The 27,085-nt window shown below is 40.5% G+C and overlaps 1 protein-coding gene across 1 annotated transcript in view; it reads right to left on the bottom strand.

Annotated features, from left to right (window-relative positions):
* The window catches only part of LOC109901025 (tetraspanin-5), a 32,572-nt gene extending 6,089 nt beyond the window's left edge, over positions 1–26,483 (bottom strand). Inside the window, exons 1-6 of the mRNA XM_020497002.2 lie at positions 26,053–26,483; positions 21,146–21,196; positions 19,960–20,106; positions 13,536–13,706; positions 4,822–4,947; positions 2,327–2,374 (exon numbers count right to left, since the gene is read on the bottom strand). Of these exons, the coding sequence (XP_020352591.2) occupies positions 2,327–2,374; positions 4,822–4,947; positions 13,536–13,706; positions 19,960–20,106; positions 21,146–21,196; positions 26,053–26,136 (627 nt within the window). The 5' untranslated portion in view covers positions 26,137–26,483. The remainder of the gene's footprint in view (positions 1–2,326; positions 2,375–4,821; positions 4,948–13,535; positions 13,707–19,959; positions 20,107–21,145; positions 21,197–26,052) is intronic.
* Positions 26,484–27,085: the final 602 nt, after the last annotated feature.

The raw sequence follows: 27,085 nt of genomic DNA, 5'->3' as shown, positions 1-27,085 counted from the left end.
GGGACAGTTGTGGGATGCGATAATACAACCACTAGCATCAAAAAAACTTTAAAAGTAATGACGCAACAGATCAGAACGTTTAACTTAAAATGTTGCTAAACTATTAGGCTATTTCTTCACATTATAAGCTCAGCAATGACCCATGGCATTAGGCTATACGCGCAAATGTTCCATTACCAGGAAAACGCCACCCTCAAAAGTGACAGCAAATGCAATTATGCATGTAATGGTTTTATTATAAATTAATTATAAATTATAAATTTTATTATGAATTTATTATACATTTTAATGGTTAAATTTATATTGAAACTAAAAATTGATACCCACTCGCTGCATATGTATGCCAGTTGGGCTCTACACCTGATTAATCAGATTAATGTGCTTAACTTTACGAAGTTATTTGGCCACTTGATTTGTGATACTGTCACGACCGTCATATGAATAATTGGACCAAGGCACAGCGTGAGTAGAGTTCCACATTTTAATGATAGTGAAACTTCCAAAACAACAAAGATATAACGATTGTGAAATACGTAGCGCACATAGGCACTCATACAAAACAATATCCCCCATAGCAGGAGGGAAAAAGGACACATTAAGTATGATCCCCATTTAGAGGTAACGATTAACAGCTGCCTCCAATTGGGAACCATACACACACACCAACATACAATACCTAGAAACCCCCCTAGTCACGCCCCGACCCACTACACCACAGAGAACCCCGAGGGCTCTCCATGGTCAGATGCAAACGTTGGGCTATATGTTTAGATTTTTAAAATATATTCTAAGGCTGCATGATGCGACCGTAATGATGATTTGAAAAAATGCCTTGATTTTCCCGGCAACAAATATATCATTCACAAGTGATAGCCTAATATTGTCAACCATCAGACTATTCTTGATTTAATCTTGTGTTTACATATACTAAATAATATATGTGTGAATTTTTATTTATTTAGAATGGACCATTATCATGCACCTGTCTCGAAGCAGGGGCAGGAGGAAAAAATGCATGTCATCTATGCACATAAATAGCGAATGGAGGATGCTATTCCCATTGTTAATCTTCATGCCATCCTGTTGTAAAGAGAAGCAATGTGCTTAATATTAGAAAAGTTGAGAAATAAATATAGTAGGCATAGCTTATAGAAAGCTGATGGGATCCTCCTCTTTTTAATAGAGGCCATCATTCTGTTTTCTCACGTAATTGCATAGCCTATAGAAATGTTGCACAACATGAGCTCATGGGCTTTCGTGAAGTGTTTGATTAGATATTCGATAACATTTGCATTGATGTCAGAGTGATTAGAGGGACAATAGAGTGCTGAGTACCAAACTTGGTAGGCTACTAATGACCATCAACAGCATCAGAGCTTGAAGAAGCCTAATTACTGTGACTAAACGGTCGCGTGGAATTTGACTATCATGACTCATGGCCGTCGATGTGGCGATAATACGGTCACCATAACAGCCCTAGTCAGAATAATTTTTGGTCCCCCTAAAATGGGTGGACTATGTACAAATCGTGCTGCAATTTTCAAACTGTTCTCCTTTTGTTAAAATACATTCCCTGAACTGAATCTTATCAAAACAGTCTCCAAATGTATGCTTTTCACAGTGTGAGGGTAATGTTTGGAAAATAAATACACCCCTTCCTTACATTACTCTCTCTCCCATGGTACTTGGCCCAAAGCACATTTCTCCACCATGAGTAATTCCATGCAACCCATAGTACTGAGGGAACCAGCTGTTGTTAAATGGGGGCTGGGAGAGTGGTGATGGACTGTGAGACCAGTGTTGTGACTTAGACTTGGGTGGAGTGCAGTAAGAATGACCTCATCTAGCTCAACCAACCTGCCAATGACTAATGGGAAACAGTTTTCTACGATTCCTATTTCGCAATTCCACTGTTTTATTTTGAGGGCTGCCTTTTGATGAAACAACCCATCCCCATGCTGTGGAAAAAGTTCCCAGAGCTTGATTCCAAGTGAACAGACTGCCGTAATGTTGGATTCTGGGGCTGTTTGTATCAAGTGTCTCGGAGTAGGAGTGCTGATCTAGGATCAAGTCCCCCCTTTCCATGTAATATTATTCATTTTGATCCAAGAGGCAAGACAGCAGGTCTCTGAAGAACGTTTTCCCCTCTACTACTCAGGCATTGCACCAGCCTCACTGTGTCGGCTCAACACTAATAACAGCAACTTTTGAATTAGAATATAGGTGCAGACTCTTGGATTAAGTACTTCACAGCATTTCCAGGAATCTCAAATAAGTTACTGTTGGGAAATAACATGTTTTCTGCAAAAAGAATGATTAAACTCACCGCTTTAGCTCGAATGTCGTAGCCACACTGGGTGTTAATGACATCCTCCTACAATATAAACGAGAGGATATTTATAAACGGTATATTCACAGCATTCGCCTAATTGACTCAAAACCAAACCTGCGACAAGTTTGCAAACAGTAGATAGAAATGGATGTAGAGGCTGCTAAAACTGGGGTTGTTAATGAGCTTGATATAGGCATATACAGTGGGGCAAAAAAGTATTTAGTCAGCCACCAATTGTGCAAGTTCTCCCACTTAAAAATATGAGAGAGGCCTGTAATTTTCATCATAGGTACACTTCAACTATGACAGACAAAATGAGAAAAAAAAATCCAGAAAATCACATTGTATGATTTTTAATGAATTTATTTGCAAATTATGGTGGAAAATAAGTATTTGGTCACCTACAAACAAGCACGATTTCTGGCTCTCACAGACCTGTAACTTCTTCTTTAAGAGGCTCCTCTGTCCTCCACTCGTTACCTGTATTAATGGCACCTGTTTGAACTTGTTATCAGAATAAAAGACACCTGTCCACAACCTCAAACAGTCACACTCCAAACGCCAAGACCAAAGAGCTGTCAAAGGACACCAGAAACAAAATTGTAGACCTGCACCAGGCTGGGAAGACTCAATTTGCAATAGGTAAGCAGCTTGGTTTGAAGAAATCAACTGTGGGAGCAATTATTAGGAAATGGAAGACATACAAGACCACTGATAATCTCCCTCGATCTGGGGCTCCACGCAAGATCTCACCCCGTGGGGTCAAAATTATCACAAGAACGGTGAGCAAAAAACCCAGAACCACATGGGAGGATCTAGTGAATGACCTGCAGAGAGCTGGGACCAAAGTAACAAAACCTACCATCAGTAACACACTACGCCACCAGGGACTCAAATCCTGCAGTGCCAGACGTGTCCCCCTGCTTAAGCCAGTACATGTCCAGGCCCGTCTGAAGTTTGCTAGAGAGCATTTGGATGATCCAGAAGAAGATTGGGAGAATGTCATATGGTCAGATGAAACCAAAATATAACTTTTTGGTAAAAACCCAACTCGTCGTGTTTGGAGGACAAAGAATGCTGAGTTGCACCCAAAGATCACCATAACTACTGTGAAGCATGGGGGTGGAAACATCATGCTTTGGGGCTGTTTTTCTGCAAAGGGACCAGGACGATTGATCCGTGTAAAGGAAAGAATGAATGGGGCCATGTATCGTGAGATTTTGAGTGAAAACCTCCTTCCATCAGCAAGGGCATTGAAGATAAAACGTGGCTGGGTCTTTCAGCATGACAATGATCCCAAACACACCGCCCGGGCAACGAACGAGTGGCTTCGTAAGAAGCATTTCAAGGTCCTGGAGTGGCCTAGCCAGTCTCCAGATCTCAACAATCTTTGGAGGGAGTTGAAAGTCTGTGTTGCCCAGCAACAGCCCCAAAACATCACTGCTCTAGAGGAGATCTGCATGGAAGAATGGGCCAAAATACCAGCAACAGTGTGTGAAAACCTTGTGAAGACTTACAGAAAACGTTTGACCTCTGTCATTGCCAACAAAGGGTATATAACAAAGTATTCAGATAAACTTTTGTTATTGACCAAATACTTATTTTCCACCATAATTTGGAAATAAATTAATAAAAAAATCCTACAATGTGATTTTCTGGATTTTTTTCTTCTCCTTTTGTCTGTCATAGTTGAAGTGTACCTATGATGAAAATTACAGGCCGCTCTCATGTTTTTAAGTGGGAGAACTTGCACAATTGGTGGCTGACTAAATACTTTTTTGCCCCACTGTATATTGACCTGTATAGTAAGCCAAACCATTAGGTATTTTTCAAATATAATGGATAATGTCAATGTCAAGGACTTAGATTTTGCACGTGCTTGTAGGCAAGGAAATGTAATTTGAAGATATATGCCATCTGGTCTTGTTGCATGCTAAAAAAATAGATTTCATCATAAACATCTTCAAACAAGGTTCAGCTAGGGTTTTATAGCCTATTTGTGTGCCGTTTGGCTGTAGTATGAGTGAGTTCTGTGCGGCACAGGCTAGTTGTGTCCCTCCTTGTTTGTGTTGTATGAGTATGATTTATGGTGACGTGAAGTTAGCCACTGTGAGACGTTAACCCCTTAAAAAGGGACATGAGCTAAGATAGGACATTCTGTTCGGCAGCCTCTGAGAAGACTAAACACTGCGATCTGAATGCTGTAATCTAGCCAGTGCGTTTGACAGAGAGAGTCTACGACATGTCTTCTGACTAGGCAGAGAGAAACAACTAGGACGGTATTGAGCTTTACCTACTGACTTTGCTAAGTGTGTTCGCAGGCCACTTTACTATTCAAGTGTATCGGTATGAACTAATGTAATACGCTGGTGGCTGGACATTAGAATGGGGCATTTTATAACTGAAGTACTGACCGATCAACTCCAATAAAAGCTGTCTGTACTTCAGAAGATAGTGGGTATAGTTCAGTGAAGTGAGAGAACACGTACTGCAGGGTCTTTGGTGCAGCATGAAAAGGGGACTCCGCACTTCTCGCGACTTGGGTTGGAATCAGTGCAGTTGAAGTAGATGTTCAAGTTCCAGTCGTCTGCCCCAAAGGCTCCACAACACTCCCACTGGAAAGGCCAAAGAGACAGAACAACATCCTGTTTAGACATCAACAACGTCTTATGCTCTCAGACAAGGGACGCAAAAAACGTCATACCAGTAGGACAAGAAAGCAAGAAAATTAGTGATGGCAAAAGCAAGCCAGTACAATGGTATGAGTTGCTATGGTGATTTCAGTAAATAAACGTTGCAAATCAACATCCGGTAGAAAACAAAGCTAGGGCACACACCAAAAGTTGAAATATTTGAACTCTGGTGGCAAGTGTCATCTACTGTGGCGGCTAATGACATTCACCTCCAGCCTCAACAGCATTTACCGCCATGCTCTCATTGAAAACAATTACATTGTTTGCCATCAACCTCGTACCATATAAACACAGCATTACTGAGAGGTAAACATTGCATTCAGTAATACACATAATTGAGCATTCAGTAATACACATAATTGAATTGCTACTAGCATCACAGTGGGTGTGGCCCTTACATTACTTTCCATTAACCTAGGCAGTTGTCAATCCACATAGACAGTTTTATGTGCATTTGGTTATTTAGCTAGCTAGGTAATGCTAGGCAGAAGCTTCTGAAAATGACTAACATAAACTCACCCCATTCCGTACAAATGTGCGCAACCGCAACATTCATTCAAACGAGGCTACAAAGAAAAGTAATGGGACTGTAGCGACTGTGTTCACTTCAAAATCGGGGGTGTGAACTAGGTTTCTATTCAAGCATTGATGGACAGTGCCTTCAGAAAGTATTCATACCCCTTGACTTGTTCCACTTATGTTTCCACCCATCTACATAGAATAATCCACGATGACAAAGTGAAAACATGTTTTTTGAAAATGTTGTAAATTGATTGAAAATGAAATGCCTAATTTACGTAAGTGTTCACAGCCCCTGAGTCAATACATGTTAGAATCATCTTTGGGAGTGATTACAGCTGTGAGTCTCTCAGAGCTTAGCACACCTGCATTGTACAATATATATTTTTATCAGGCACTATCAATTTGGTTGTTGATCGTTCCTAGACGGCCATTTTCAACTCTTGCTATAGATTTTCAAGCTGATTTAAGTCAAAACTGTAACTAGGCCACTCAGGAACATTCAATGTTGTCTTGATAAGCAACTCCAGTTTATGGCTTTGTGCTTTGGTTATTTTCCTGCTGAAAGGTGAATTTGTCTCAGTGTCTGTTGGAAAGCAGACTGAACCAGGTTTTCCTCTAGGATTTTGCCTGTGCTTTGCTCTATTCTGTTTCTTTTTATCCTAAAAAAACTCACTAGACCTTGCCGATGACAAGCATATCCATAACTTGACACAGCCACAACCATGCTTGAAAATATGAAGAGTGGTACTCGTGATGTGTTGGATTTTCCCCAAACATAATGTTTTGTATTCAGGACATTAAGTTAATATCTTAGGCACATTGTAACGGCATTCTTCCTCCTCTTCTGAGGAGGAGTAGCGAGAAGGATCGGAGGACCAATGCGCAGCGTGGTAAGTATCCATAACATTTATTTTAAGACAAACGGAACACTATGAAATACAAAACAATAAATGTGAACATGAACGAAAACCGAAACAGTACCGTGTGGCAACAAACACTCACACGGAAAACAAACACCCACAACTCAAAAGTGAAACCCAGGCTACCCAACAACTAACAACTAACGACAACAAACGACACCTGCCTCTGATTGAGAACCATACTGGGCTGAACTCAAAACCCCAACATAGAAAAACACACAGACTGCCCACCCCAACTCATGCCCTGACCAAACTAAATAAAGACAAAACAAAGGAAATAAAGGTCAGAACGTGACACACATTATTTTTGCAGTTTTACTTAAGTACCTTATTGCAAACAGGATGCATGTTTTGTATTATGTGTATTCTGTACAGGCTTCCTTCTTTTCACTTTGTCATTTAGGTTAGTATTGTAGAGTAACTACAATGTTGTTGATGCATCCTCAGTTTTCACCTATCACAGTCATTAAACTATGTAACTGTTTTAATGTCACCATTCAGCCTCATGGTGAAATCCCTGAGTGTTTTCCTTCCTCTCCAGCCACTGAGTTAGGAATGACGCCTGTATCTTTGTAGTGGCTGGGTATATCATCCAAAGTGTAATTAATAACTTCACCATGTTCAATGGGATATTCAGTGTATTTTTTATTTGTATTTTTACCCATCTGTCACACCCTGACCTGAGAGAGCCTTTTAATTTCTCTATTTGGTTAGGTTGGGGTGTGATTTGGGTGGGCATTCTAGTTTTTTCTATTTCTTTGTTGGCCGGGTATGGTTCCCAATCCGAGGCAGCGGTCTATCGTTGTCTCTGATTGGGGATCATACTTAGGCAGACATTTTTCCACCTTTAGTTTGTGAGATCTTGACTGTTTGTGTGCAGTTGCTTTCTGCACTGCCTGTAGCTTTATGTTAGTTTTTTTGTATATTGTTGTTTTTTCGGTGTCATTTAAATAAAGGAAAAATGTACGCCTACCACGCTGCACCTTGGTCCAATCAATCTCTAAACGATCGTGACACCATCTACCATTAGGTGGTCGCTTGGCAGTATATCACTGGGGGCAAACTTCCTCACATCCAGGACCTATATATACTAGGCGGTATCAGAGGAAGGCCCAAAAAATTGTCAAAAGACTCCAGTCACACAAATCATAAACTTTTCTCTCTGCTACCGCACGGCAAGCGGTGCCCGAGCACCAAGTCCAGGACCAAAAGGCTCCTTAACAGCTTCTACCCCCAAACCATCAGACTGCTGAACAATTAATCAAAAGGCCATCTGGACTATTTACATTGCGCCCCCCCACCCACACATACACTTTGTTTTTACACTGCTGCTACTCGCTGTTTATCATCTATGCATAGTCACTTTACAAATTACCTCCCCTAACCCGTACCCCCGCACATTGACTCAGTACTTGTACCCTGTATATAGCCTCATTATTGTTATGTCATTTTTTGTATTACTTTTTGACTTAATTATATTTTTGACTTTAGTTTATTTAGTAAATGTTTTCTTAACTCTATTTCTTGAGCTGCATTGTTGGTTAAGGGTTTGTAAAGTAAGCATTTCACATGTTGTATTCGGTGCGTGACAAATACAATTTGATTCGATTTGAATGTAGGCCCACAGAGGGCCTACATTAGGGCATTAGCAGCCGTGCCCCACTTGTGATTGGTCCACAAAAAAAAAAAAAAAAACTTGTGCTAAAAAAGTGACAACATTTTTATTTAAAAAAATATATATAATTCATGGATTGTGTTCTAAACACTCATAAAAGTCTGGTAAATGTTCAAAACAAGCTGTTGGGCTACTCTGCCACTCAGTGACTGCCAGCAGTAGCAGCTTCGCCTCTGTGGGCGCATAGGCCGTGCGAACATTGCTTGGATTGTTTTGCCAGCTATTTGCTATGAGGGGGAACTACCCCGGATTGTATTCCAAAGCACTGGGTGTATCACAAAGCATGATCGATTTAATTAGCCAGCTACAGTAATTTTGAGAAACATTGAGAAATATTTTTATGTTTTTGTCAAATTCACCAGTTATCTACCTTTAAAAATCAGCTAGCTAGCTAGCTAGCACCCATGCCAATTTCAAGTCTTTCCAAATTAATATGAAAGTTAACTGGCTAGCGAATCATGCTTTGTGACATTATGTTAGCAATCTATCCCCAGTTACATAATGTGTTTTCACTTATTGCATCTGCATGCATGTTGCGTTCTCCCTGGTGCACTTGTTGTTCGTGAGCTGGCTGCTCGTTCTAAACAGCATAATCTAATCTGTTCAAAAGAGCGGCAGCATGTGCAGCAATGGTCATTCGGTTTTTGACAAGCAAAAGTGAAATAGGTGTATTTATACTGTTGTTCAAATGCACAGATTGCTTCATACAGTATATATTGTCTAAGAAACTAACGGTAGTTAAAAACTTGTTTCTGTCATGCTCCTTTGTTGACAACTCCAACCAACTCGCGTCACGGATATACAGCCAATCAGCGGTCACCGCTGCCCACACTTTTCTTTAACAAATGCCCTCCCGATTGATACAAATCATCATGATATCATTCTGCCTACTTTGCAGTGAACATTTAATTGGGAAGGTGTATTGGGGTCTGAATTGCGCATTGCAAAGATTCAGCCAAGACTCCGGACCAAACTTTTGTTGCCTTAGTTAACTTTTACTGATAGATATCATAAATTGAAAGGACATAAAGCAATTTTTTTATCAAATAATTGTTCAAATTCAAACAAATTTTGCTATTTCATTTTTAAGACCCCTTGAAGTAACAAAAAAACAATATTTAAAAAGTATTTAATTAACATTTGTATTCGGCCTGACTGCTATTAGCCCATACAAACTGTAACGATGTGCGGTGAGAGTCGGGAAGCAAGTTCAGGGAGTGAGTGTTTTAATAAATAAACACAACATAATACAAAATAAGAAACACGGACAACGCACAGACATGACACAGAAACAATAACACCTGTGGAAGGAACCAAAGGGAGTGACATATATAGGGAAGGTAATCAAGGAAGTGATAGAGTCCAGTTGAATGATGACGTGCAGGTGCGCGTAACGATGGTGACAGGTGTGCACCATTAAGAGCTGCCTGGTGAACAAGAGGGAGGAGAGGGAGCGCACGTGACAGTAACCCTCCCCGACGCGTGGCTACAGCCGCAGGACGCTGACCAAAATGACAATCCCAGGGATCAGGAGTGGACCAGTCACCTCTGCTGAGGTGCTGGAAACCTGTCAGGCCGGCTGAGACGCGGGAGCATGGCGACCTAGAGCACCGGAGAGAGCAGACATGACGATACCCCCTCCCCGGGGCCTTCGGGTCCAGCCTCGGGACGCCAACCCAAGGGACGATCCCGGGGATCAGGATCGGACCGGTCATACCTGCTGATGCGCGGGAACCTGTTGCCGGCTGGGACGCAGGAACCTTACAGACCAGCTGAGGCAGGGGATCCTGGCAATCTGGCTGAGGCACAAGAACCTGACGAGCCGGTGGAAGCAGGGGAGCCTGGCGATCCGGCTGAGGCATGAGAGCCTGTCGAGCTGGCGGAGGCAGGGAAGCCAGGCGATCTGGCTGAGGCATGAAAGCCTGTAGCGGCCCCCATACCTGACATCATTCCACCTGACACAAAAAAAGCACTCCCTGATGCTTACCTTAGGTGAGGGGTTATTCTTGAACGATGTGCGCTGAGAGTCGGGAAGCAAGTTCAGGGAGTGAGTGTTTTAATAAATAAACACAACATAATACAAAATAAGAAACACGGACAACACACAGACATGACACAGAAACAGAAACAATAATGCCTGGGGAAGGAACAAAAGGGAGTGACATATATAGGGAAGGTAATCAGGGAAGTGATGGAGTCCAGGTAAGGTGCGCATAATGATGGTGACAGGGGTGCGCCATCACAAGCTGCCTGGTGACCTAGAGGCCGGAGAAGGAGCACACGTGACAAAAACGCATTGAATAACAGATTCCCTAAATGGAACAACAGATAGTCCCCCCCCAAAACAATCAAAAGGAAGTTTGTTCTGAAGTGTCTGTCCTGTATCTGAGAGATAAAAAAAATCCTGATCTTTCTTTTATTACATTTGTACATGTATTTTACCCCTTATTTTTGTCAGTCTCCATATATAAACTCAGCAAAAAAAAGAAATGTCCCGTTTTCAGGACCCTGTCTTTCAAAGATCATTCGTAAAAATCCAAATAATTTCACAGATCTTCATTGTAAAGGGTTTAAACACTGTTTCCAATGCTTGTTCAATGAATCATAAACAATTAAACAACATGCACCTGTGGAACAGTCGTTAAGACACTAACAGCTTACGACGGTAGGCAATTAAGGTCACAGTTAGGCAATTAAGGTCAAACTTAGGACACTAAAAAGGCCTTTCTACTGACTCTGAAAAACACCAAAACTAAGATGTCCAGGCTCCCTGCTTATCTGCGTGAACGTGCCTTAGGCAAACTGCAAGGAGGCATGAAGACTGCAGATGTGGCCAGGGCAATAAATTGCAATGTCAGTACTGTGACGCCTAAGACAGCGCTATTGGGAGACTCACCAGACATCACCGGCAACAACGTCGCCTATGGGTACAAACCCACCGTTGCTGGACCAGACAGGGCTGGCAAAAAGTGATCTTCTCTGACGAGTCGCGGTTTTGTCTCACCAGGTGTGATGGTCGGATTCGCGTTTATAGTTGAAGGAATGAGCGTTACACCGAGGCCTGTACTCTGGGGCGGGATCGATTTGGAGGATCCGTCATGGTCTGGGGTGGTGTGTCACAGTATCATCGGACTGAGCTTGTTGTCATTGCAGGCAATCTCAACGCGTTACAGGGAAGACATCCTCCTCCCTCATGTGGTACACTTCCTACGGGCTCATCCTAACATGACCCTCCAGCATGACAATGCCACCAGCCATACTGCTCGTTCTTTGTGTGATTTCCTGCAAGACAGGAATGTGTTCTGCCATGGCCAGTGAAGAGCCCAGATCTCAATCCCATTGAGCAAGTCTGGGACCTTTTGGATCGAAGGGTGAGGACTAGGGGCATTCCCCCCAGAAATGTCCAGGAACTTGTTCCAGAGTGCTCAGGACCTCAGAATATGCTTCAACAAAGTACTGAGTAAAGGGTCTGAATACTTACAGTTGAAGTCGGAAGTTTACTGAGAGATACACCTTAGCCAAATGCATTTAAACTCAGTTTTTCACAATTCCTGACATTTAATACTAGTAAAAATTCCCTGTCTTAGGTCCGTTAGGATCACCACTTTATTTTAAGAATGTGAAATGTCTAAATAAAAGAGAATGATTTATTTCAGATGTTATTTCTTTCACCACATTCCCAGTGGGTCAGACATTTACATACACTCAATTAGTATTTGGTAGCATTGCCTTTAAATTGTTTAAATTGGGTCAAACCTATCGGGTAGCCTTCCACAAGTGTCCCACAATAAGTTGGGTGAATTTTGGCCCATTCCTCCTGACAGAGCTGGTGTAACTGAGTCAGGTTTGTAGGCCTCCTTGCTCGCACACGACTTTTCAGTTCTGCCCACAAATTTTGTATAGGATTGAGGTCAGGGCTTTGAGATGGCCACTCCAATACCTTGACTTGGTTGTCCTTAAGCCATTTGGCCACAACTTTGGAAGTATGCTTGGGGTCATTGTCCATTTGGAAGACCCATTTGCGACCAAGTTTTAACTGATGTCAGAGATGTTGCTTCAATATATCCACATCATTTTCCTCCCTCATGATGCCATGTATCTTTTGAAGTGCACCAGTCCCTCCTGCAGCAAAGCACCCCCACAACATGATGCTGCCACCCCGTGCTTCACGGTTGGGATGGTGTTCTTCGGCTTGCAAGCCTCCCCCTTTTACCTCCAAACATAACAATGGTCATTATGGCCAAATAGTTATATTTTTGTTTCATCATACCAGAGGACATTTCTCCAAAAAGTACGATCTTTGTCCCCATGTCAGTTGCAAATCGTAGTCTGTCTTTTTTATGCCGGTTTTGGAGCAGTGGCTTCTTCCTTGCTGAGTGGCCTTTCAGGTTATGTCGATATTGGACTCGTTTTACTGTGAATAAATACTTTTGTACCTGTTTCCTCCAGCATCTTCACAACGTCCTTTGCTGTTGTTCTGGGATTGATTTGCACTTTTTCACCAAAGTACATTCATCTCTAGGAGACAGAACGCATCTCCTTCCTGAGCAGTATGACGGCTGCATGGTCCCATGGTGTTTATACTTGTATACTCTTGTTTGTACAGATGAACGTGGTACCTTCAGACGTTTGGAAATTGCTCCCAAGGATGAACCAGACTAGTGGAGGTCTGCAATTTTTTTCTGAAGTCTTAGCTGATATCTCCATGATGTCAAGCAAAGAGGCACTGTTTGAAGGTAGGCCTTGAAATAAATCCACGGGTACACCTCCAATTGACTCAAATGATGTCAATTAGCCTATCAGAAGCTTCTAAAGCCATTACATAATTTTCTGGAATTTTCCAAGCTGTTTAAAGGCACAGTCAACTTAGTGTATGTAAACTTCTGACCCACTGGAATTGTGATACAGTGAATTATAAGTGAAATAATCTTTCTGTAAACAATTGTTGGAAAAATTATTTGTGTCATGCACAAAGTTGATGTCCTCACTGACTTGCGAAAACTATAGTTTGTTAACAAGAAATTTGTGGAGTGGTGGAAAAACGAGTTTTAATGACTCCAACCTAAGTGTATGTAAACTGCCGACTTCAACTGTATGTAAATGTGATATTTCAGTATTACATTTTTTATTCATTTTCAAAAATGTATAAACAACTTTTTTATTTGTCATTATGGGTTAGTGTGTAGATTGATGAGGGAATTATTTTTTATTAAAAAAAATATCTATTTTAGAATAAGCCTGTAAAGTGTCAAAATGTGGAAAAAGTAAAGGATTCTGAACACTTTCCAAAGGCACTGTACCTGCGTATAGCCCCAAATACACCACTGGGTGCACCAGTAAATTATTAATCTTATCACACAGAAAGACAGTTGTGAAAAGATAACTGCTCTTACGTATTCTTGGGTGAAATCTATGAGATTCTGTAGGTCAATGTCATCCCGGTACGCCCGGATGTTGTTGTTAATGAAGAAGTTGAGCTGGTCCTTTATCCAGTCCTTGAAGACGAAGGCCAAGACTCCAGCTGTCAGCTCCAGGAAGAATATGATCCCCAGGAACACAGAGAACTGGAACAGAGTGACATTGGCCAACACTTAATATGGAATACCCAGCAAGAAAAATTGGTTCAAATCACTTTAAAAAATCTTATGGCTGAGATCCCGCTAACGGGATCGATATGACAACAGCCGAAGGGCGCCAAACAACAGAAATCTCATAATTAAAATTCCTCAAACATACAATTATTTCACACCATTTTAAAAGATACACTTCTTGTTAATCCCACCACAGTGTCCGATTTCAAATAGGCTTTACGGTGAAAGGTACCACAAACGATTATGTTAGGTGAGTGCTTATACATAGAAAAACACAGCCATTTTTCCAGCCAAAGAGAGGAGTCACAAAAAGCAGAAATAGAGATAAATTAATCACTAACCTTTGATGATCTTCATCAGATGACACTCACACTCTTCGTGTTACACAATACATGTATGTTTTGTTCAATAAAGTTCATATTTATATCAAAACATCTCAGTATACATTGGCGCGTTATGTTCAGTAGTTCCAAAAACATCCGGTGATTTTGCAGAGAGCCACATCAATTTACAGAAATACTCATCATAAATGTTGATGAAAATACAAGTGTTATACATGGAACTTTAGATAAACTTCTCCTTAATGCAACCGCGTGTCAGATTAAAAAAAATCTTTACCGAAAAAGCAAACCATGCAATAATCTGAGTACAGCACTCAGAGACCAAAACAAGCCAAACAGATATCCGCCATGTTGTGTAGTCAACAGAAGTCAGAAATAGGCATTATAAATATTCACTTACCTTTGATAATCTTCATCAGAATGCCCTCCCAGGAATCCTAGTTCCATAATAAATGTTTGATTTGTTCGATAAAGTTCACAATTTATGTCCAAATACTACTTTTGTTAGCGAGTTTGGTAAACAAATCCAATCTCACAACGCGCTTGCAAGTCCAGCAGAATGTACGGACGAAAAGTCCAAAAAGTTATATTACAGTTCATAGAAGCATGTCAAACGAAGTATAGAAACAATCTTTAGGATGTTTTTAACATAAATCTTCAATAATGTTCCAACCAGAGAATACCTATGTCTGTAGAAATGCAATGGAACAGAGCTCACGAGACTGAGCTCGTGGCTCTCTGCCAGACCTCTGACTCATTACCCTCTCATTCGCCCCCACTTCACAGTAGAAGCATCAAACAAGGTTCTAAAGACTGTTGACATCTAGTGGAAGCCTTAGGAAGTGCTATATGACCAATATCCCACTGTGTATTCGATAGGCCAAGAGTTGAAAAACGACAAACCTCAAGTTTCCCACTTCCTGGTTGGATTTTCCTCAGGTTTTTGCCTGCCATATGTGTTCTGTTATACTCACAGACATCATTCAAACAGTTTTAGAAACTCCAGAGTGTTTTCTACCCAAATATACTAATAATATGCATATCCTAGCTTCTGGGACTGAGTAGCAGGCAGTTTACTCTGGGCACCTTATTCATCCAAGCTACTCAATACTGCCTCCTGCCATAAGAAGTTAATGAGCAGGTTGTATACTGGTTGCGATAGGAGCTTTTGTAAATGTATTTTTATTATTTTCAAATGTAAAAAAAAATCTGGATATAATTAAAAACATTCTGTATACATTATATATTGTGTTTTCAGTCATAACTATTATAGAATATGAGCTTTATAACCCACCCCTCAGCTACTCTCAGTCCATCCCACCTATCTATGTAAACCACACTTATGATTTCCATGTGCCATATATTTTTCAACTGTGCTGTGATGTTTCACATAAATTCTGAACCTTTCTAATCACTTATCAATATTTATAATAAAAGTATTATTATATTGTTGACTGATTGCCTATGGCTTTCCAAATCTCCCAACAGTGCTAAACGTCATTATAGCAACCAGAAAAACATGTCCTTTAACTGGTTGTAATCTGACCAGATTACAAACAAAATATGTCTTTCCCTGATTTGTGTCATGACGTGCCCTGGGGGGAGGATCATAGCCCCCCCCCCCCCTCCCTCCACAGTTTCATGACTTAAACGACAGGTCGTAAATACCTGGAAGGAACCCTCTCCACCTTTGGACATGCAGTATGGCGAGAGGGGATTTCACAGTGGAACAAAGAGTTTATCTTTGTTCAACTCCTAATCCCCAAAATTGGAGGATTAAACTGTATTTCTAGTTTTGAGAAATATGGGAATGGTCCACGGGTATTTAATGAACAAAGTTGTTTCATTTGATGAAGGACAGGAAACACACATAACTGTATCTCCTAGTGTACATTTCCCGGCTGTCAGGTTTACATCTAAATATTGTGAAACGTGATTAAACATTAAACTATTTGTGGAAAGATGTAATGTATTGATGTAATGATGTAAACCTTCTAAATAAGAAAATATAGGTTTCCATATAGTTAACCACATCAATGGCCACGCCCACGTGAGCATAGACATTACGTCGGCATCATGGACCACCCTTTTCTCTGAAGTGTATAAAACCCACTCCTGATGAAATTCACATTAGACTAGAAAACATGCAGCTGAAACTATGTGTGAAATTGGTTAAAACTACAAGACCAGAAGCCCATACCACACGGCTGGCTACACGGCTGGAAATGGTTCAACTCTGAGACTATTGATCACTACAGAATAAGTGAGAAATTCTAGACAAACTAATTACTAGTCTGCAGCTAGAAATGACATAAACCTAGAACGAGAATAGCGACAACGCAGAACAACATCTATTCTAACATTCCCAAATGGTATCTATACTAACCACCTATGACTTTGATCTTCAGGGAAACACAACCAGAGACTTTTCTGTTCACTCTCTCCAGCAGATGGACCGGCGACCACAAAGAAAGACAGCAAGACATACACTCGTAAATATGTAAATTCCTATTTATTTTAGAATGAGCGGTCATTCATGTAAAGTATTAGCAATTCCTATGAGTGTAGTTATCCATTCTGTTCTCCCGCTTTCTCAGTCCCCACCCCTTTTCTTTTGTCTCCCAAGCCGTCATATCGGCTTAGCTCACTAGGGACTTTTCTATCATGTTATCAATGCATTGTGTTAGTAACCAATATCTACTGTTTGTTTGTTATGTATTTCTGTGATTGACTAAGTTAGTTAGTAAAGAAATAATTAAGCCAATTTGTATATCGCTGATTCATAATTTATGCTAGAGTTCATGAAAATAACCAAGAATATGACAACGTTTGGAATAAGACTAACGAAAGGTAAAGAGTTATAAACATTAAGACCTGTTACCCAAGGTCTCTTTCGTGACGACATCAAGAAGTCATGGTAAAGATTTTGGTTGATATCTGTTCAACCATATTACGACCTGATAAAGACATCCTTTTCTGGTTGTTAAAAAGATGTTAAAAAACGTCCTTAAACAAACTGACCTAACCATGAATTCATAAAAGACATCACATTGTAATAAAATACATCATTAAAGACATACTTGAGAGCAATAATTCACCAGTCCAAACAAAACAAAAACACACACCTGCTCCGTAAAGCTGTGTGCTCTGGTTTAGTACACACATTGTAGTGGACCTACAGTTGAAGTCGGAAGTTTACATACACCTAAGCCAAATACATTTAAACTCAGTTTTTCACAATTCCTGACATTTTAATCCTAGTAAAAATTCCCTGTCTTAGGTCCGTTAGGATCACCACTTTACTTTAAGAATGTGAAATGTCAGAATAATAGTAGAGAGAATGATTTATTTCAGCATTTATTTCTTTCATCACATTCCCAGTGGGTCAGCAGTTTACATACACTCAATGAGTATTTAGAAGCATTACCATTAAATTATTTAACTTGGGTCAAACCTATCGGGTAGCCTTCCACAAGCTTCGCACAATAAGTTGGTTGAATTTTTGGCCCATTCCTCCTGACAGAGCTGGTGTAACTGAGTCAGGTTTGTAGGCTTCCTTGCTCGCACACACTTTTTCAGTTCTGCTCACACATTTTCTATGGGATTGAGGTCAGGGCTTTGTGATGGCCACTCCAATACCTTGACTTTGTTGTCCTTAAGCCATTTTGCAGCAACTTTGGAAGTATGCTTGGGGTCATTGTCCATTTGGAAGACCCATTTGTGAGCAAGCTTTAACTTCCTGACCGATGTCTTGAGATGTTGCCTCAAAAAAATCCACATAATTTCCCCCACTCATGATGCCATCTATTTTGTGAAGTGCACCAGTCCCTCCTGCAGCAAAGCATCCACACAACAAGATGCTGCCACCCCTGTGCTTCACGGTTGGAAAGGTGTTCTTTGGCTTGTAAGTCTCCCCCTTTTTCCTCCAAACATAACAATGGCCATTATGGCCAAAAGGTTATATTTTTGTTTAATCAGACTGCAAAGAGGCATTGAGTTTGAAGGTAAGCCTTGAAATAAATCCACAGGTACACCTCCAATTGACTCAAATGATGTCAATTAGCCTATCAGAAGCTTCTAAAGCCATGACATAATTTTCTGGAATTTTCCAAGCTGTTCAACCTTTTTGGGATAGGGGGCAGCATTTTCACTTTTGGATGAATAGCGTGCCCAGATTGAACTGCCTCCTACTCTGTCCCAGATGCTAATATATGCATATTTTTATTCGTATTGGATAGAAAACTCTGAAGTTTCTAAAACTGTTTGAATGATGTCTGTGAGTATAACATAACTCATATGGCAGGCAAAAAGCTGAGAAAAATCCAACCAGGAAGTGGGAAATCTGAGGTTTATAGTTTTTCAACTCAGCCCCCATTGAAGATACAGGGTGATATGAGTTATGTTTCACTTCCCAAGGCTTCCACTAGATGTCAACAGTATTTATAAACTGTTTTGAGGATTCTACTCTAAAGGAGGGGCTTTTGATATAATTTGAGGCCTCTTTGAGTGAGTGGTCTGGCAGAGTTCCACAGCCTCGGTCTGGCGCGCTCACGTGAAAGGTAGCTACGTTCCACTTCATTTGTACAGACAAAGGAATTGTCCGGTTGGAACATTAATGAAGTTTTATGTTAAAAACATCCTAAAGATTTAATCCATACTTAGTTTGGCATGTTTCTACGGGCTGTAATGGCCAGACCTGAACGCGCTTTTGGATTTGTTTACCAAACGCCCGAACAAAAGAAGATATTTGGACATAACTGATGGACATTATCGAACAAATCAAACATTTATGGTGGAACTGGGGTTCCTGGGAGTGCATTCTGATGAAGATCATCAAAGGTAAGTGAATATTTAAAATGCTATTTCTGAGTAATGTTGACTACCCAATATGGCGGGTATCTTTTTGGCTGCTTTGTTGTTTAAAGGCTGTACTCAGATTATTGCATGGTTTGCATTCTCCTTAAAGTTTTTTGGAAATCTGACACAGCGGTTGCATTAAGGAGAAGTTTATCGAAAGTTCCATGTATAATAGTCGTATTTTTATCAATGTTTATTTTGAGTACTTCTGTAAATTGATGTGGCTCTCTGCAATATCACCACATATTTTAGAACTACTGAATGTATTGCGCAAATGTAAACTCAGATTTTTTTATATAAATATGAACTTTATCAAACAAAACATACATGTAGTGTGTAACATGAAGTCCTGTGAGTGTCATCTGCTGAAGATCATCAAAGGTTAGTGATTAATTGTATCTCTATTTCTGCTTGTTGTGACTCCTCTCTTTGGCTGGAAAAAATGGCTGTGTTTTTCTGTGACTTGGTGGTGACCTAACAATCGTTTGTGATGCTTTCGCTTTAAATCCTTTTTTAAATCAGACACTGTGGCTGGATTAACGAGAATTTTATCTTTAAAATGGTGTAAAATACTTGTATGCTTGAGGAATTTTAATTATGAGATTTCTGTTGTTTTGAATTTGGCGACCTGCACTTTCACTGGCTGTTGGGAGGCGGAACCCCAGTCCTAGACAGGTTAAAAGCACAGTCAAATTAGTGTATGTAAAATTCTAACCAACTGAAATTGTGATACAGTGAATTATAAGTGAAATAATCTGTCTGTAAACAATTGTTGGAAAAATTACTTGTGTCATGCACAAAGTAGATGTCCTAACCGACTTGCCAAAACTATAGTTTGTTAACAAGAAATTTGTGGAGTGGTTGAAAAACTAGTTTTAATGACTCTAACCTAAGTGGATGTAAACGTCCGACTTCAACTGTATAATTGCTTGGTAGGGTTAAGTATTGACAAGGGGAGGAAAAATACTTCCAATGTTATGTCAGATCAATGTAAAATATAATGGTCTTGAATAAAAAGGGGAACATACAAACTTGAGAAGGAAAGAGTTCTCCCTCAGTGCTCCGATGCAGCCGGCAAAGCCAAGGATAAACATAACTCCTCCCACCACCAGGAAGAGCCAGACGGGGTCAAAGCCCCCCAGGTCTGTGATGGACGAGATGTTGGAGAGCACACCCTGGAGAGAGAGCGAGCGAGAGAGAGAGAGAGAGAGAGATAGATATCACTAGATATAATTGACTCATGAAGAGTCAATTAGTCATGTTATTTATTCATAGTCAATCATGTCAACTGTTTTAAAGAGTTTGAAACATGGAGCTTGAGCAATGGAGACCTTATTGGACATACAAAAATGATTCCACTCTAGGACTCTCACGACAAAGACACAAGCATTTTGGGCTCCCGAGTGGCACAGTCCCTAGTTCAACTCCAGGCTGAATCACATCCGGCCGTGACTGGGAGTCCCATAAGGCGGAGCACAATTGGCCCAGTGTCATCTGGGTGGTCGGGGGAGGCCGTCATTGTAAATAGGAATTTGTTCTTAACTGGCTTGCCTAGTTAAATAAATAAATAAACATATACATGCATGCACGCACACATCCACACCAGGATATGTACACGCACACACATATATGCATGACAGCTTGGAAATATGAGTTATCCCTAATAAATACAAATGAACCTGTGAATGTCCAATCAATTCAGGAGCTATTGTGTAGTCACGCTTCCCACAGGAAAACTCCAGTGTTTTCACTTTTTTTGACAGAAATTATTGCATGCAGGGCAGGTGGATGTGGAATACTCTTTAACATGGGTCAGTCTCGTCATAGACTTATAAACCTGTGATCTATTACCATGGCATATGATACTTCTTTATTGGTAGAACAGAAATAATAAATAACACTAGGATCTCTTCTGTAACACTTAAAGCCTGCAAGCATAATGCTTTATAACTTGTTATAAGCATGTATATGAGCCTTTATAATGTGTTATAAACAGGCTTATATTGACTCAAATTGGCTGGTATTTAGTCTGGATCATTATTAAATAATTATAAGACATTATGCTCAAAAAGTCTTACAATGCATTATAACTGCATCATAATGCACTATACCTGCAGACACTTGCAATGTGTTTCGAATTCTTTGAGCAGTCAGCTAGCAGATCATTAGTTATCTAGAGGATACAGGACACCCAGGGATCTCAGCTGGACTCACCTTCTCGCTCCATGCCCAAAGCCCTATTCCAAGGAACGCCACTCCAAGTAACTGTGAACCACGAGAGAGAGAGAAAGTATTTTAGATATGACTTTTTTTTAGACTTTTAGACTTTTAGACTTATTAACATAAAACTAGAGACATCCTCTCTGGCTTATCTACTGAGTTGTGGTTGAGGAAAGTTATTCCACCATTAATCAACCATTAAGTCATGAAAAATGTGCACAGGTATGCTGTACTGAATATTGTTGGGGTTAGCATCAACCAATTATTGCTGTTATGTAGGAGGATTCCTCAATTTATTGGGCCCAAGAATTTAGAACTGCCATAACTCTATGGACTATGGACTAACGCAAAATTATATAACCCTGAAATAATGTGAGCAAAAATACTACAGCACAATAGCCTCCTGCATTTCCATCAATGCGATACCCGTAAAAGCTATTGATGAGGGAGAAACTGTACAGGCATTTCATTAACTGGGTTATCATCTTGTGCTAAAGCACATGGACTGAACCACTGTTTATGTTACTTAATAGTCGTCACAGTATCCAGGACAAACCCTGAAATGTACATGGCCCTAGAGTCGGAGGCTTTCTAGGGCCTCCTACGACACTAGGGCCTCCTACACTAGGATGAATCTTTAAAAGCAATTTGAAAGCATAAAAAAGGAAGCACAAGTTTTCTGCAGAGATACAGTTTGCTCTTTCAGTGCTTTGATTTAAGAACAGGTCATCTGTGTGCCATGTATCTTAAATTATAACATTGTAAGTATGACATGGCCCTCAAACCTAAGCCTTACACTTGCCTGTAGCTCTTCCCTGCCCTCAAGATGGTAAAATGGTCAAATAAATGACTCTGCAATTAAATTATATAAAGACACTTTTTTGATATGACGATGACCACAAGAGTTGGGAAAACAGCACAAACAGATCTTAGACCAGGCTAGATTAGGCCTTGACTAGTTCTGGACTAAAGAGCACTAAGTGCCAGTTTCCATGATACAGATTAAGCCCAGTGCTGGCTTAAAAACCATATTGAAATTGAGATTGTCCATTGAAAATGATTATTAGTCCAAGAGGCTTATTTTCAGGACACTGGCTCAGAATCGCCAAATAGAAAGGGCTTTTTAGTCCAGGACTAGGCTTAATTGTGTCCAATGAACCTGCCTATAGGTTTTATATCAATGGATCTACATCCTTACAACAGAAGTCATATATACTTGAATTAATATAGTGCACATCCATCCGTAACAATTAGATTTGCCTCAGTGTTTTAGAGCGCCGTACTGTACATTTAACCTGAAGTTCACTTCACCTGTCAAGTTATGCTGTACAAGATGTGAGGATCTACCGTATATGAAAATAAATAATTATCCCAAAATTATTAATATGATTTTTTGTTGTTTTATAAGACAAGGATTCCATCAGTAGTCTACTGAATGTATAATCTAACCTATCAATCAGCACGGGAACATCTTACAATGGCAACAAATTGTAGACTATGGGAAGCACTGTGTCAACAGATATCACAGACTATATACCAGGTTATACTGTATGACTCAAACAATCAATCTGATATTTAATGGTTCACTTCAGAAGACATAGTCGAAACACGTTGCATGCACCATATCTGCATTTGTTTTCTGGTCTTTTTGGAGTGTATTGATGGCGAATATTATATAATGTGTTACAACTTCAATACATTTGTATGTACAAAGATACCCTATCTATTTTGGATATAGATGTAATTCATGCCCCCTTATCCTTTAGTGCCACTCGACCTATTGTCACTTCAGTGAAGGCAATTTGCAATCATGAATTTGGGGTCCCACTTTAAATGTCCCTTAGTATAGATTCGAATAGAATAGATACACTATTGTCAATTTCACAAGAAACAGACATTTGTATACTGTATATCTCAACCTGCCCCCATATACTGTGCTGTATATACACACGTTGAAAGGTGCAGTGTCAGCCATGGAGCAGCTCTTCTGGATGGAGAGCAGTTTAAGTGTAAATGCCTTGCTCAGATGCACAAATGCAGTTGATGGTACCTGCCAGTACTGGCCAGTTTACGCCTGGCCCGAGGCTTGAAACAGCAACCTTCCAGCTACTGGTCCAACTAGGCAACCTGCCTCCATGGTAGGCAGGCACAATGAAATGATTGTAGAGATAAATATTAATATGATAATACAGTATTGTGACAGTAGACTACTTAGGCTACAACTTGAGTAATTACATGTTAACATTACATTTGTAAACTCAACAAAATCCTTGACATTTGTGCATGTCACAAACATGTACGTGGAACAAGTAAACCTACCTAGACTTCAGTTACACTGTAGCCTACCTACACTCATCTGCCAGTTTATTAGGTACACCCATCTAGTACCGGGTCGTACCCCCTTTGCCTCCAGATCAGCCTGAATTCTTTGGGGCATGGATTCTACAAGTCAGAAACGTTCCACAGGGATGTTGGTCCATGCTGGACAGTGGTACACCACCGCCACTAGCCTGTACCGTTGACACTAGGCAGGATGGGTCCATGGACTGAGGCTGCTTAGGCCAAATCCTGACTCTGCCATCAGATGCATGACGCAACCGGAACCATGATTCATAGGACCAGGCAATGTTTTTCCACTCCTCAATTGTCCAGTGTTGGTGATTGCGTGCCCACTGGAGCCCCTTCTTCTTGTTTTTAGCTGATAGGAATGGAACCCAGTGTGGTCATCTGCTGCAATTGCCCATCTGTGACAAGGATCGAAGAGTTGTGCATTCTGAGATGCAATTCTGCACACCACTGTGCAGAACTGTTATTTGTCTGTTTGTGGCCCGGCTGTTAGCTTGGACTAGCTTGCAATTCTCCTTCGACCACATGCTGTTTTCGCCCACAAGACTGCCGCTGACTTTTTTTTTCTTCATCATTCTAAGAGGAGCAATCAATTTTCATGAGCGGGGTGGTGTACCTAAAAAACTGACCGGTGAGTGTATATCTACTCTAGGCTATAATTACATATAGGCCCCTATGTATGCAGTATGGCTAAAGGGTTCAATGGAGAATGCCATTAATTTTCACAGATTTGGAGGCAAGGCCTCAGTTCATGCATTCTACAGCCTACTGGCAATTGATAGATGTACGGCCAGAAGGAAACACTGTATCCTTAACCTTGTTCTGAACACCTCCAAAACAAAGGTAATGTGGTTTAGTAAGAAGAATGCCCATCGTCCCACAGGTGTTATTACAACCTCTTGAGGGTTTAGAGCTTGGGAGTATTTATTTTATTTTACCTTTATTTAACTAGGCAAGTCAGTTAAGAACAAATTCTTATTTTCAATGACGGCCTAGGAACAGTGGGTTAACTGCCAGTTCAGGGGCAGAACGACAGATTTGTACCTGGTCAGCTTGCAACCTTCCGTTTCCAACGCTCTAACCACTAGGCTACCCTGCCGCCCCTGGCTAGACGGTACACTGTCCTTCTCTCTGCACATATCAAAGTTGCAGGCTTAAGTTAAATCTAGACTTGGTTTCCTCTATCGCAATCGCTTCTCTTTCACCCCAGCTGCGAAACTAACCCTGATTCAGATGACCATCCTACCCATGCTAGATTACAGAGACATCATTTATAGAATGATAGGTAAGGGTGCTCTTAAACAGTGTTCTTTACCATTCGGCCATCATATTTGCCACCAATGCTCCTTATAGGACACATTACTGCACTCTATACTCCTCTGTAAACTGGTCATCTCCGTATACCCGTCGCAAGACCCACTGGTTGATGCTTATTTATAAAACCCTCTTAGGCCTCACTCCCCCCCCTATCTGAGATATCTACTGCAGCCCTTATCCTCCACATACAACACCCATTCTGCCAGTCACATTCTGTTAAAGGTCCCCAAAGGTCTTTTCAGTTCGCTGCAGCTAGCGACTGGAACGAGCTGCAACAAACACTCAAAATGGACAGTTTTATCTCAATCTCTTCTTTCAAAGACTCAACCTTGGACACTCTTACTGACCTTCTTGCCCTTTGTGCTGTTGTCTGTGCCCAATAATGTTTGTACCATGTTTTGTGCTGCTACCATGTTGTATTGTCATGTGTTGCTGCCTTGCTATGCTGTTGTCTTAGGTCTATCTTGTTGTGATGTGTGTTTAGTCCTATATTTAAATTGTATTTATGTTTTATTTCAGGCCCCGTCCCCACAGGAGGCCTTTTGGTAGGCGGTCATTGTAAATAAGAATTTGTTCAAAACTGACTTGCCTAGTTAAATAAAGATTAAATATCAGATAAAGTAGATATTTTTCTCAATAGTCTGCATGTTGACATAATTGTCATGCACAGTGATGCCAATATGTTGCAAAATAGAAACAATAGAGGGAGCATGTTATCAGATGTAAGCTGCTATAGTTTGCATTTCATTTAAGGAGTGCCATGAGCAGTAGGCCTACAAATTTAATGACAAAAAAATGACATTATGACGTAATCACAAATGGATGCTTAGAATTACAACGAGCAGCAAGAGGAAAGCTGCTTATCTAGGTCCGGATCCCGCGTTTATCAAAATAGACCATAATTCTACTCTTTTAGTTCAACATTGCCGCATTTACCACCGATTCGGCTATTATTGGTGTCCCGTATGTTGGTCTCCTCATAAAGCACCTATTCAATGTTAATAATGGTCGACCAATAACCTAATGTGCACTGCATTCAGATTTCAATTCGATCAATTATGTTATTTATTGCATCCGTTGATGTAAGACTTTATGTAAACATTAATGATACAAATTCCTTGCCCATTTTCCCCCATATGTGAAACGCAGGCCAAGGTTGAAAAGCATTTCAATATGATGTAGGCTAATCTATAAAGCCATGACAGACACTGAAAACGTCATATAGCAGATTTACTTACCCAAAATATTATATTGAATCCAAATATGAAATATTTGATACAGCAACTGACTTCATGAGCCTTGAAATACTTTCCGGACATCATTTGGCTCGTATTTACAAATGTCGCCCACCAGAATAGGGCTAAATCACATCCAGTCTGGTTTGGGTTCGACAGTTCGTTTCGGAAAACCCGCAGTTAAGGGTTCAACCAGTAGAAATGTTCCGACAATTGTTCAGCGTGTAATAACGTTCAACATCTTGCTTCCTCTTTGAAATACGTAGGGTCACAAACTATCTGCTTAAAAAACATATCGAATGTCGTATCCTATATATATATATATATATATATATATATATATTTCACCTACAGTATATGAGCCCAACCAGATTAAAACCTTTCTTCTGTCTGGTCCATGATCTAGACATGGCTGTTATTTGATGGACGTGTCTGCCTACCAATGAGAGCTTTCGTGTCATGACTATATATGCCACGTTCAAAACAACTGGGAACTCGGAACATGAAACTTGGAAATCTACGACTTCCGAGCGTTCAAAACAACTGGGAAACAACTAGTTTTGAACAGTCATTCAACTCTGAAATCCTTTTTCTGGAGCTCCGATTTTCCGTCCTGAAGTTCACGGACGTCATGATTTGACCTCATATTTTTCCGAGTTCCCGGTTGTTTTGAACGCGACAATAGACCTTTAACAAAGATAGACCACAGCCTGTAGTTTCCAACGGGAACAAATGAGTCATAGTTGGCAGAACAATTAGGAGGAGGGCAGAGCCAAGCAAGAGCTAGCGATATCATATTGGCGCGTTCTAGCATGTATTTGCACATTTCCGTAAGAGAACGCAAAAACTAGTTTCACCCTAGCACTCCTGAACGTTTTATTTATAAAAAAAATGTTTGGCAAAGGGTAAAGTCTACAAATCTATCTTCTCTCACTGCCGGCCACTGGGCTTCTTCTCACCATCACATTTGATGGTGAGTGGAAACGCCAAGCGGATGCTTCACATTTATACATCCGGTGAAATATCTGCCTCATTG

Source organism: Oncorhynchus kisutch, linkage group LG12 (assembly GCF_002021735.2).
Source record: "Oncorhynchus kisutch isolate 150728-3 linkage group LG12, Okis_V2, whole genome shotgun sequence".
NCBI classification, from domain to species: domain Eukaryota; kingdom Metazoa; phylum Chordata; class Actinopteri; order Salmoniformes; family Salmonidae; genus Oncorhynchus; species Oncorhynchus kisutch.
Note: the sequence above shows the minus strand (reverse complement) of the source record. Positions and strands in the feature narration are given on the sequence as shown.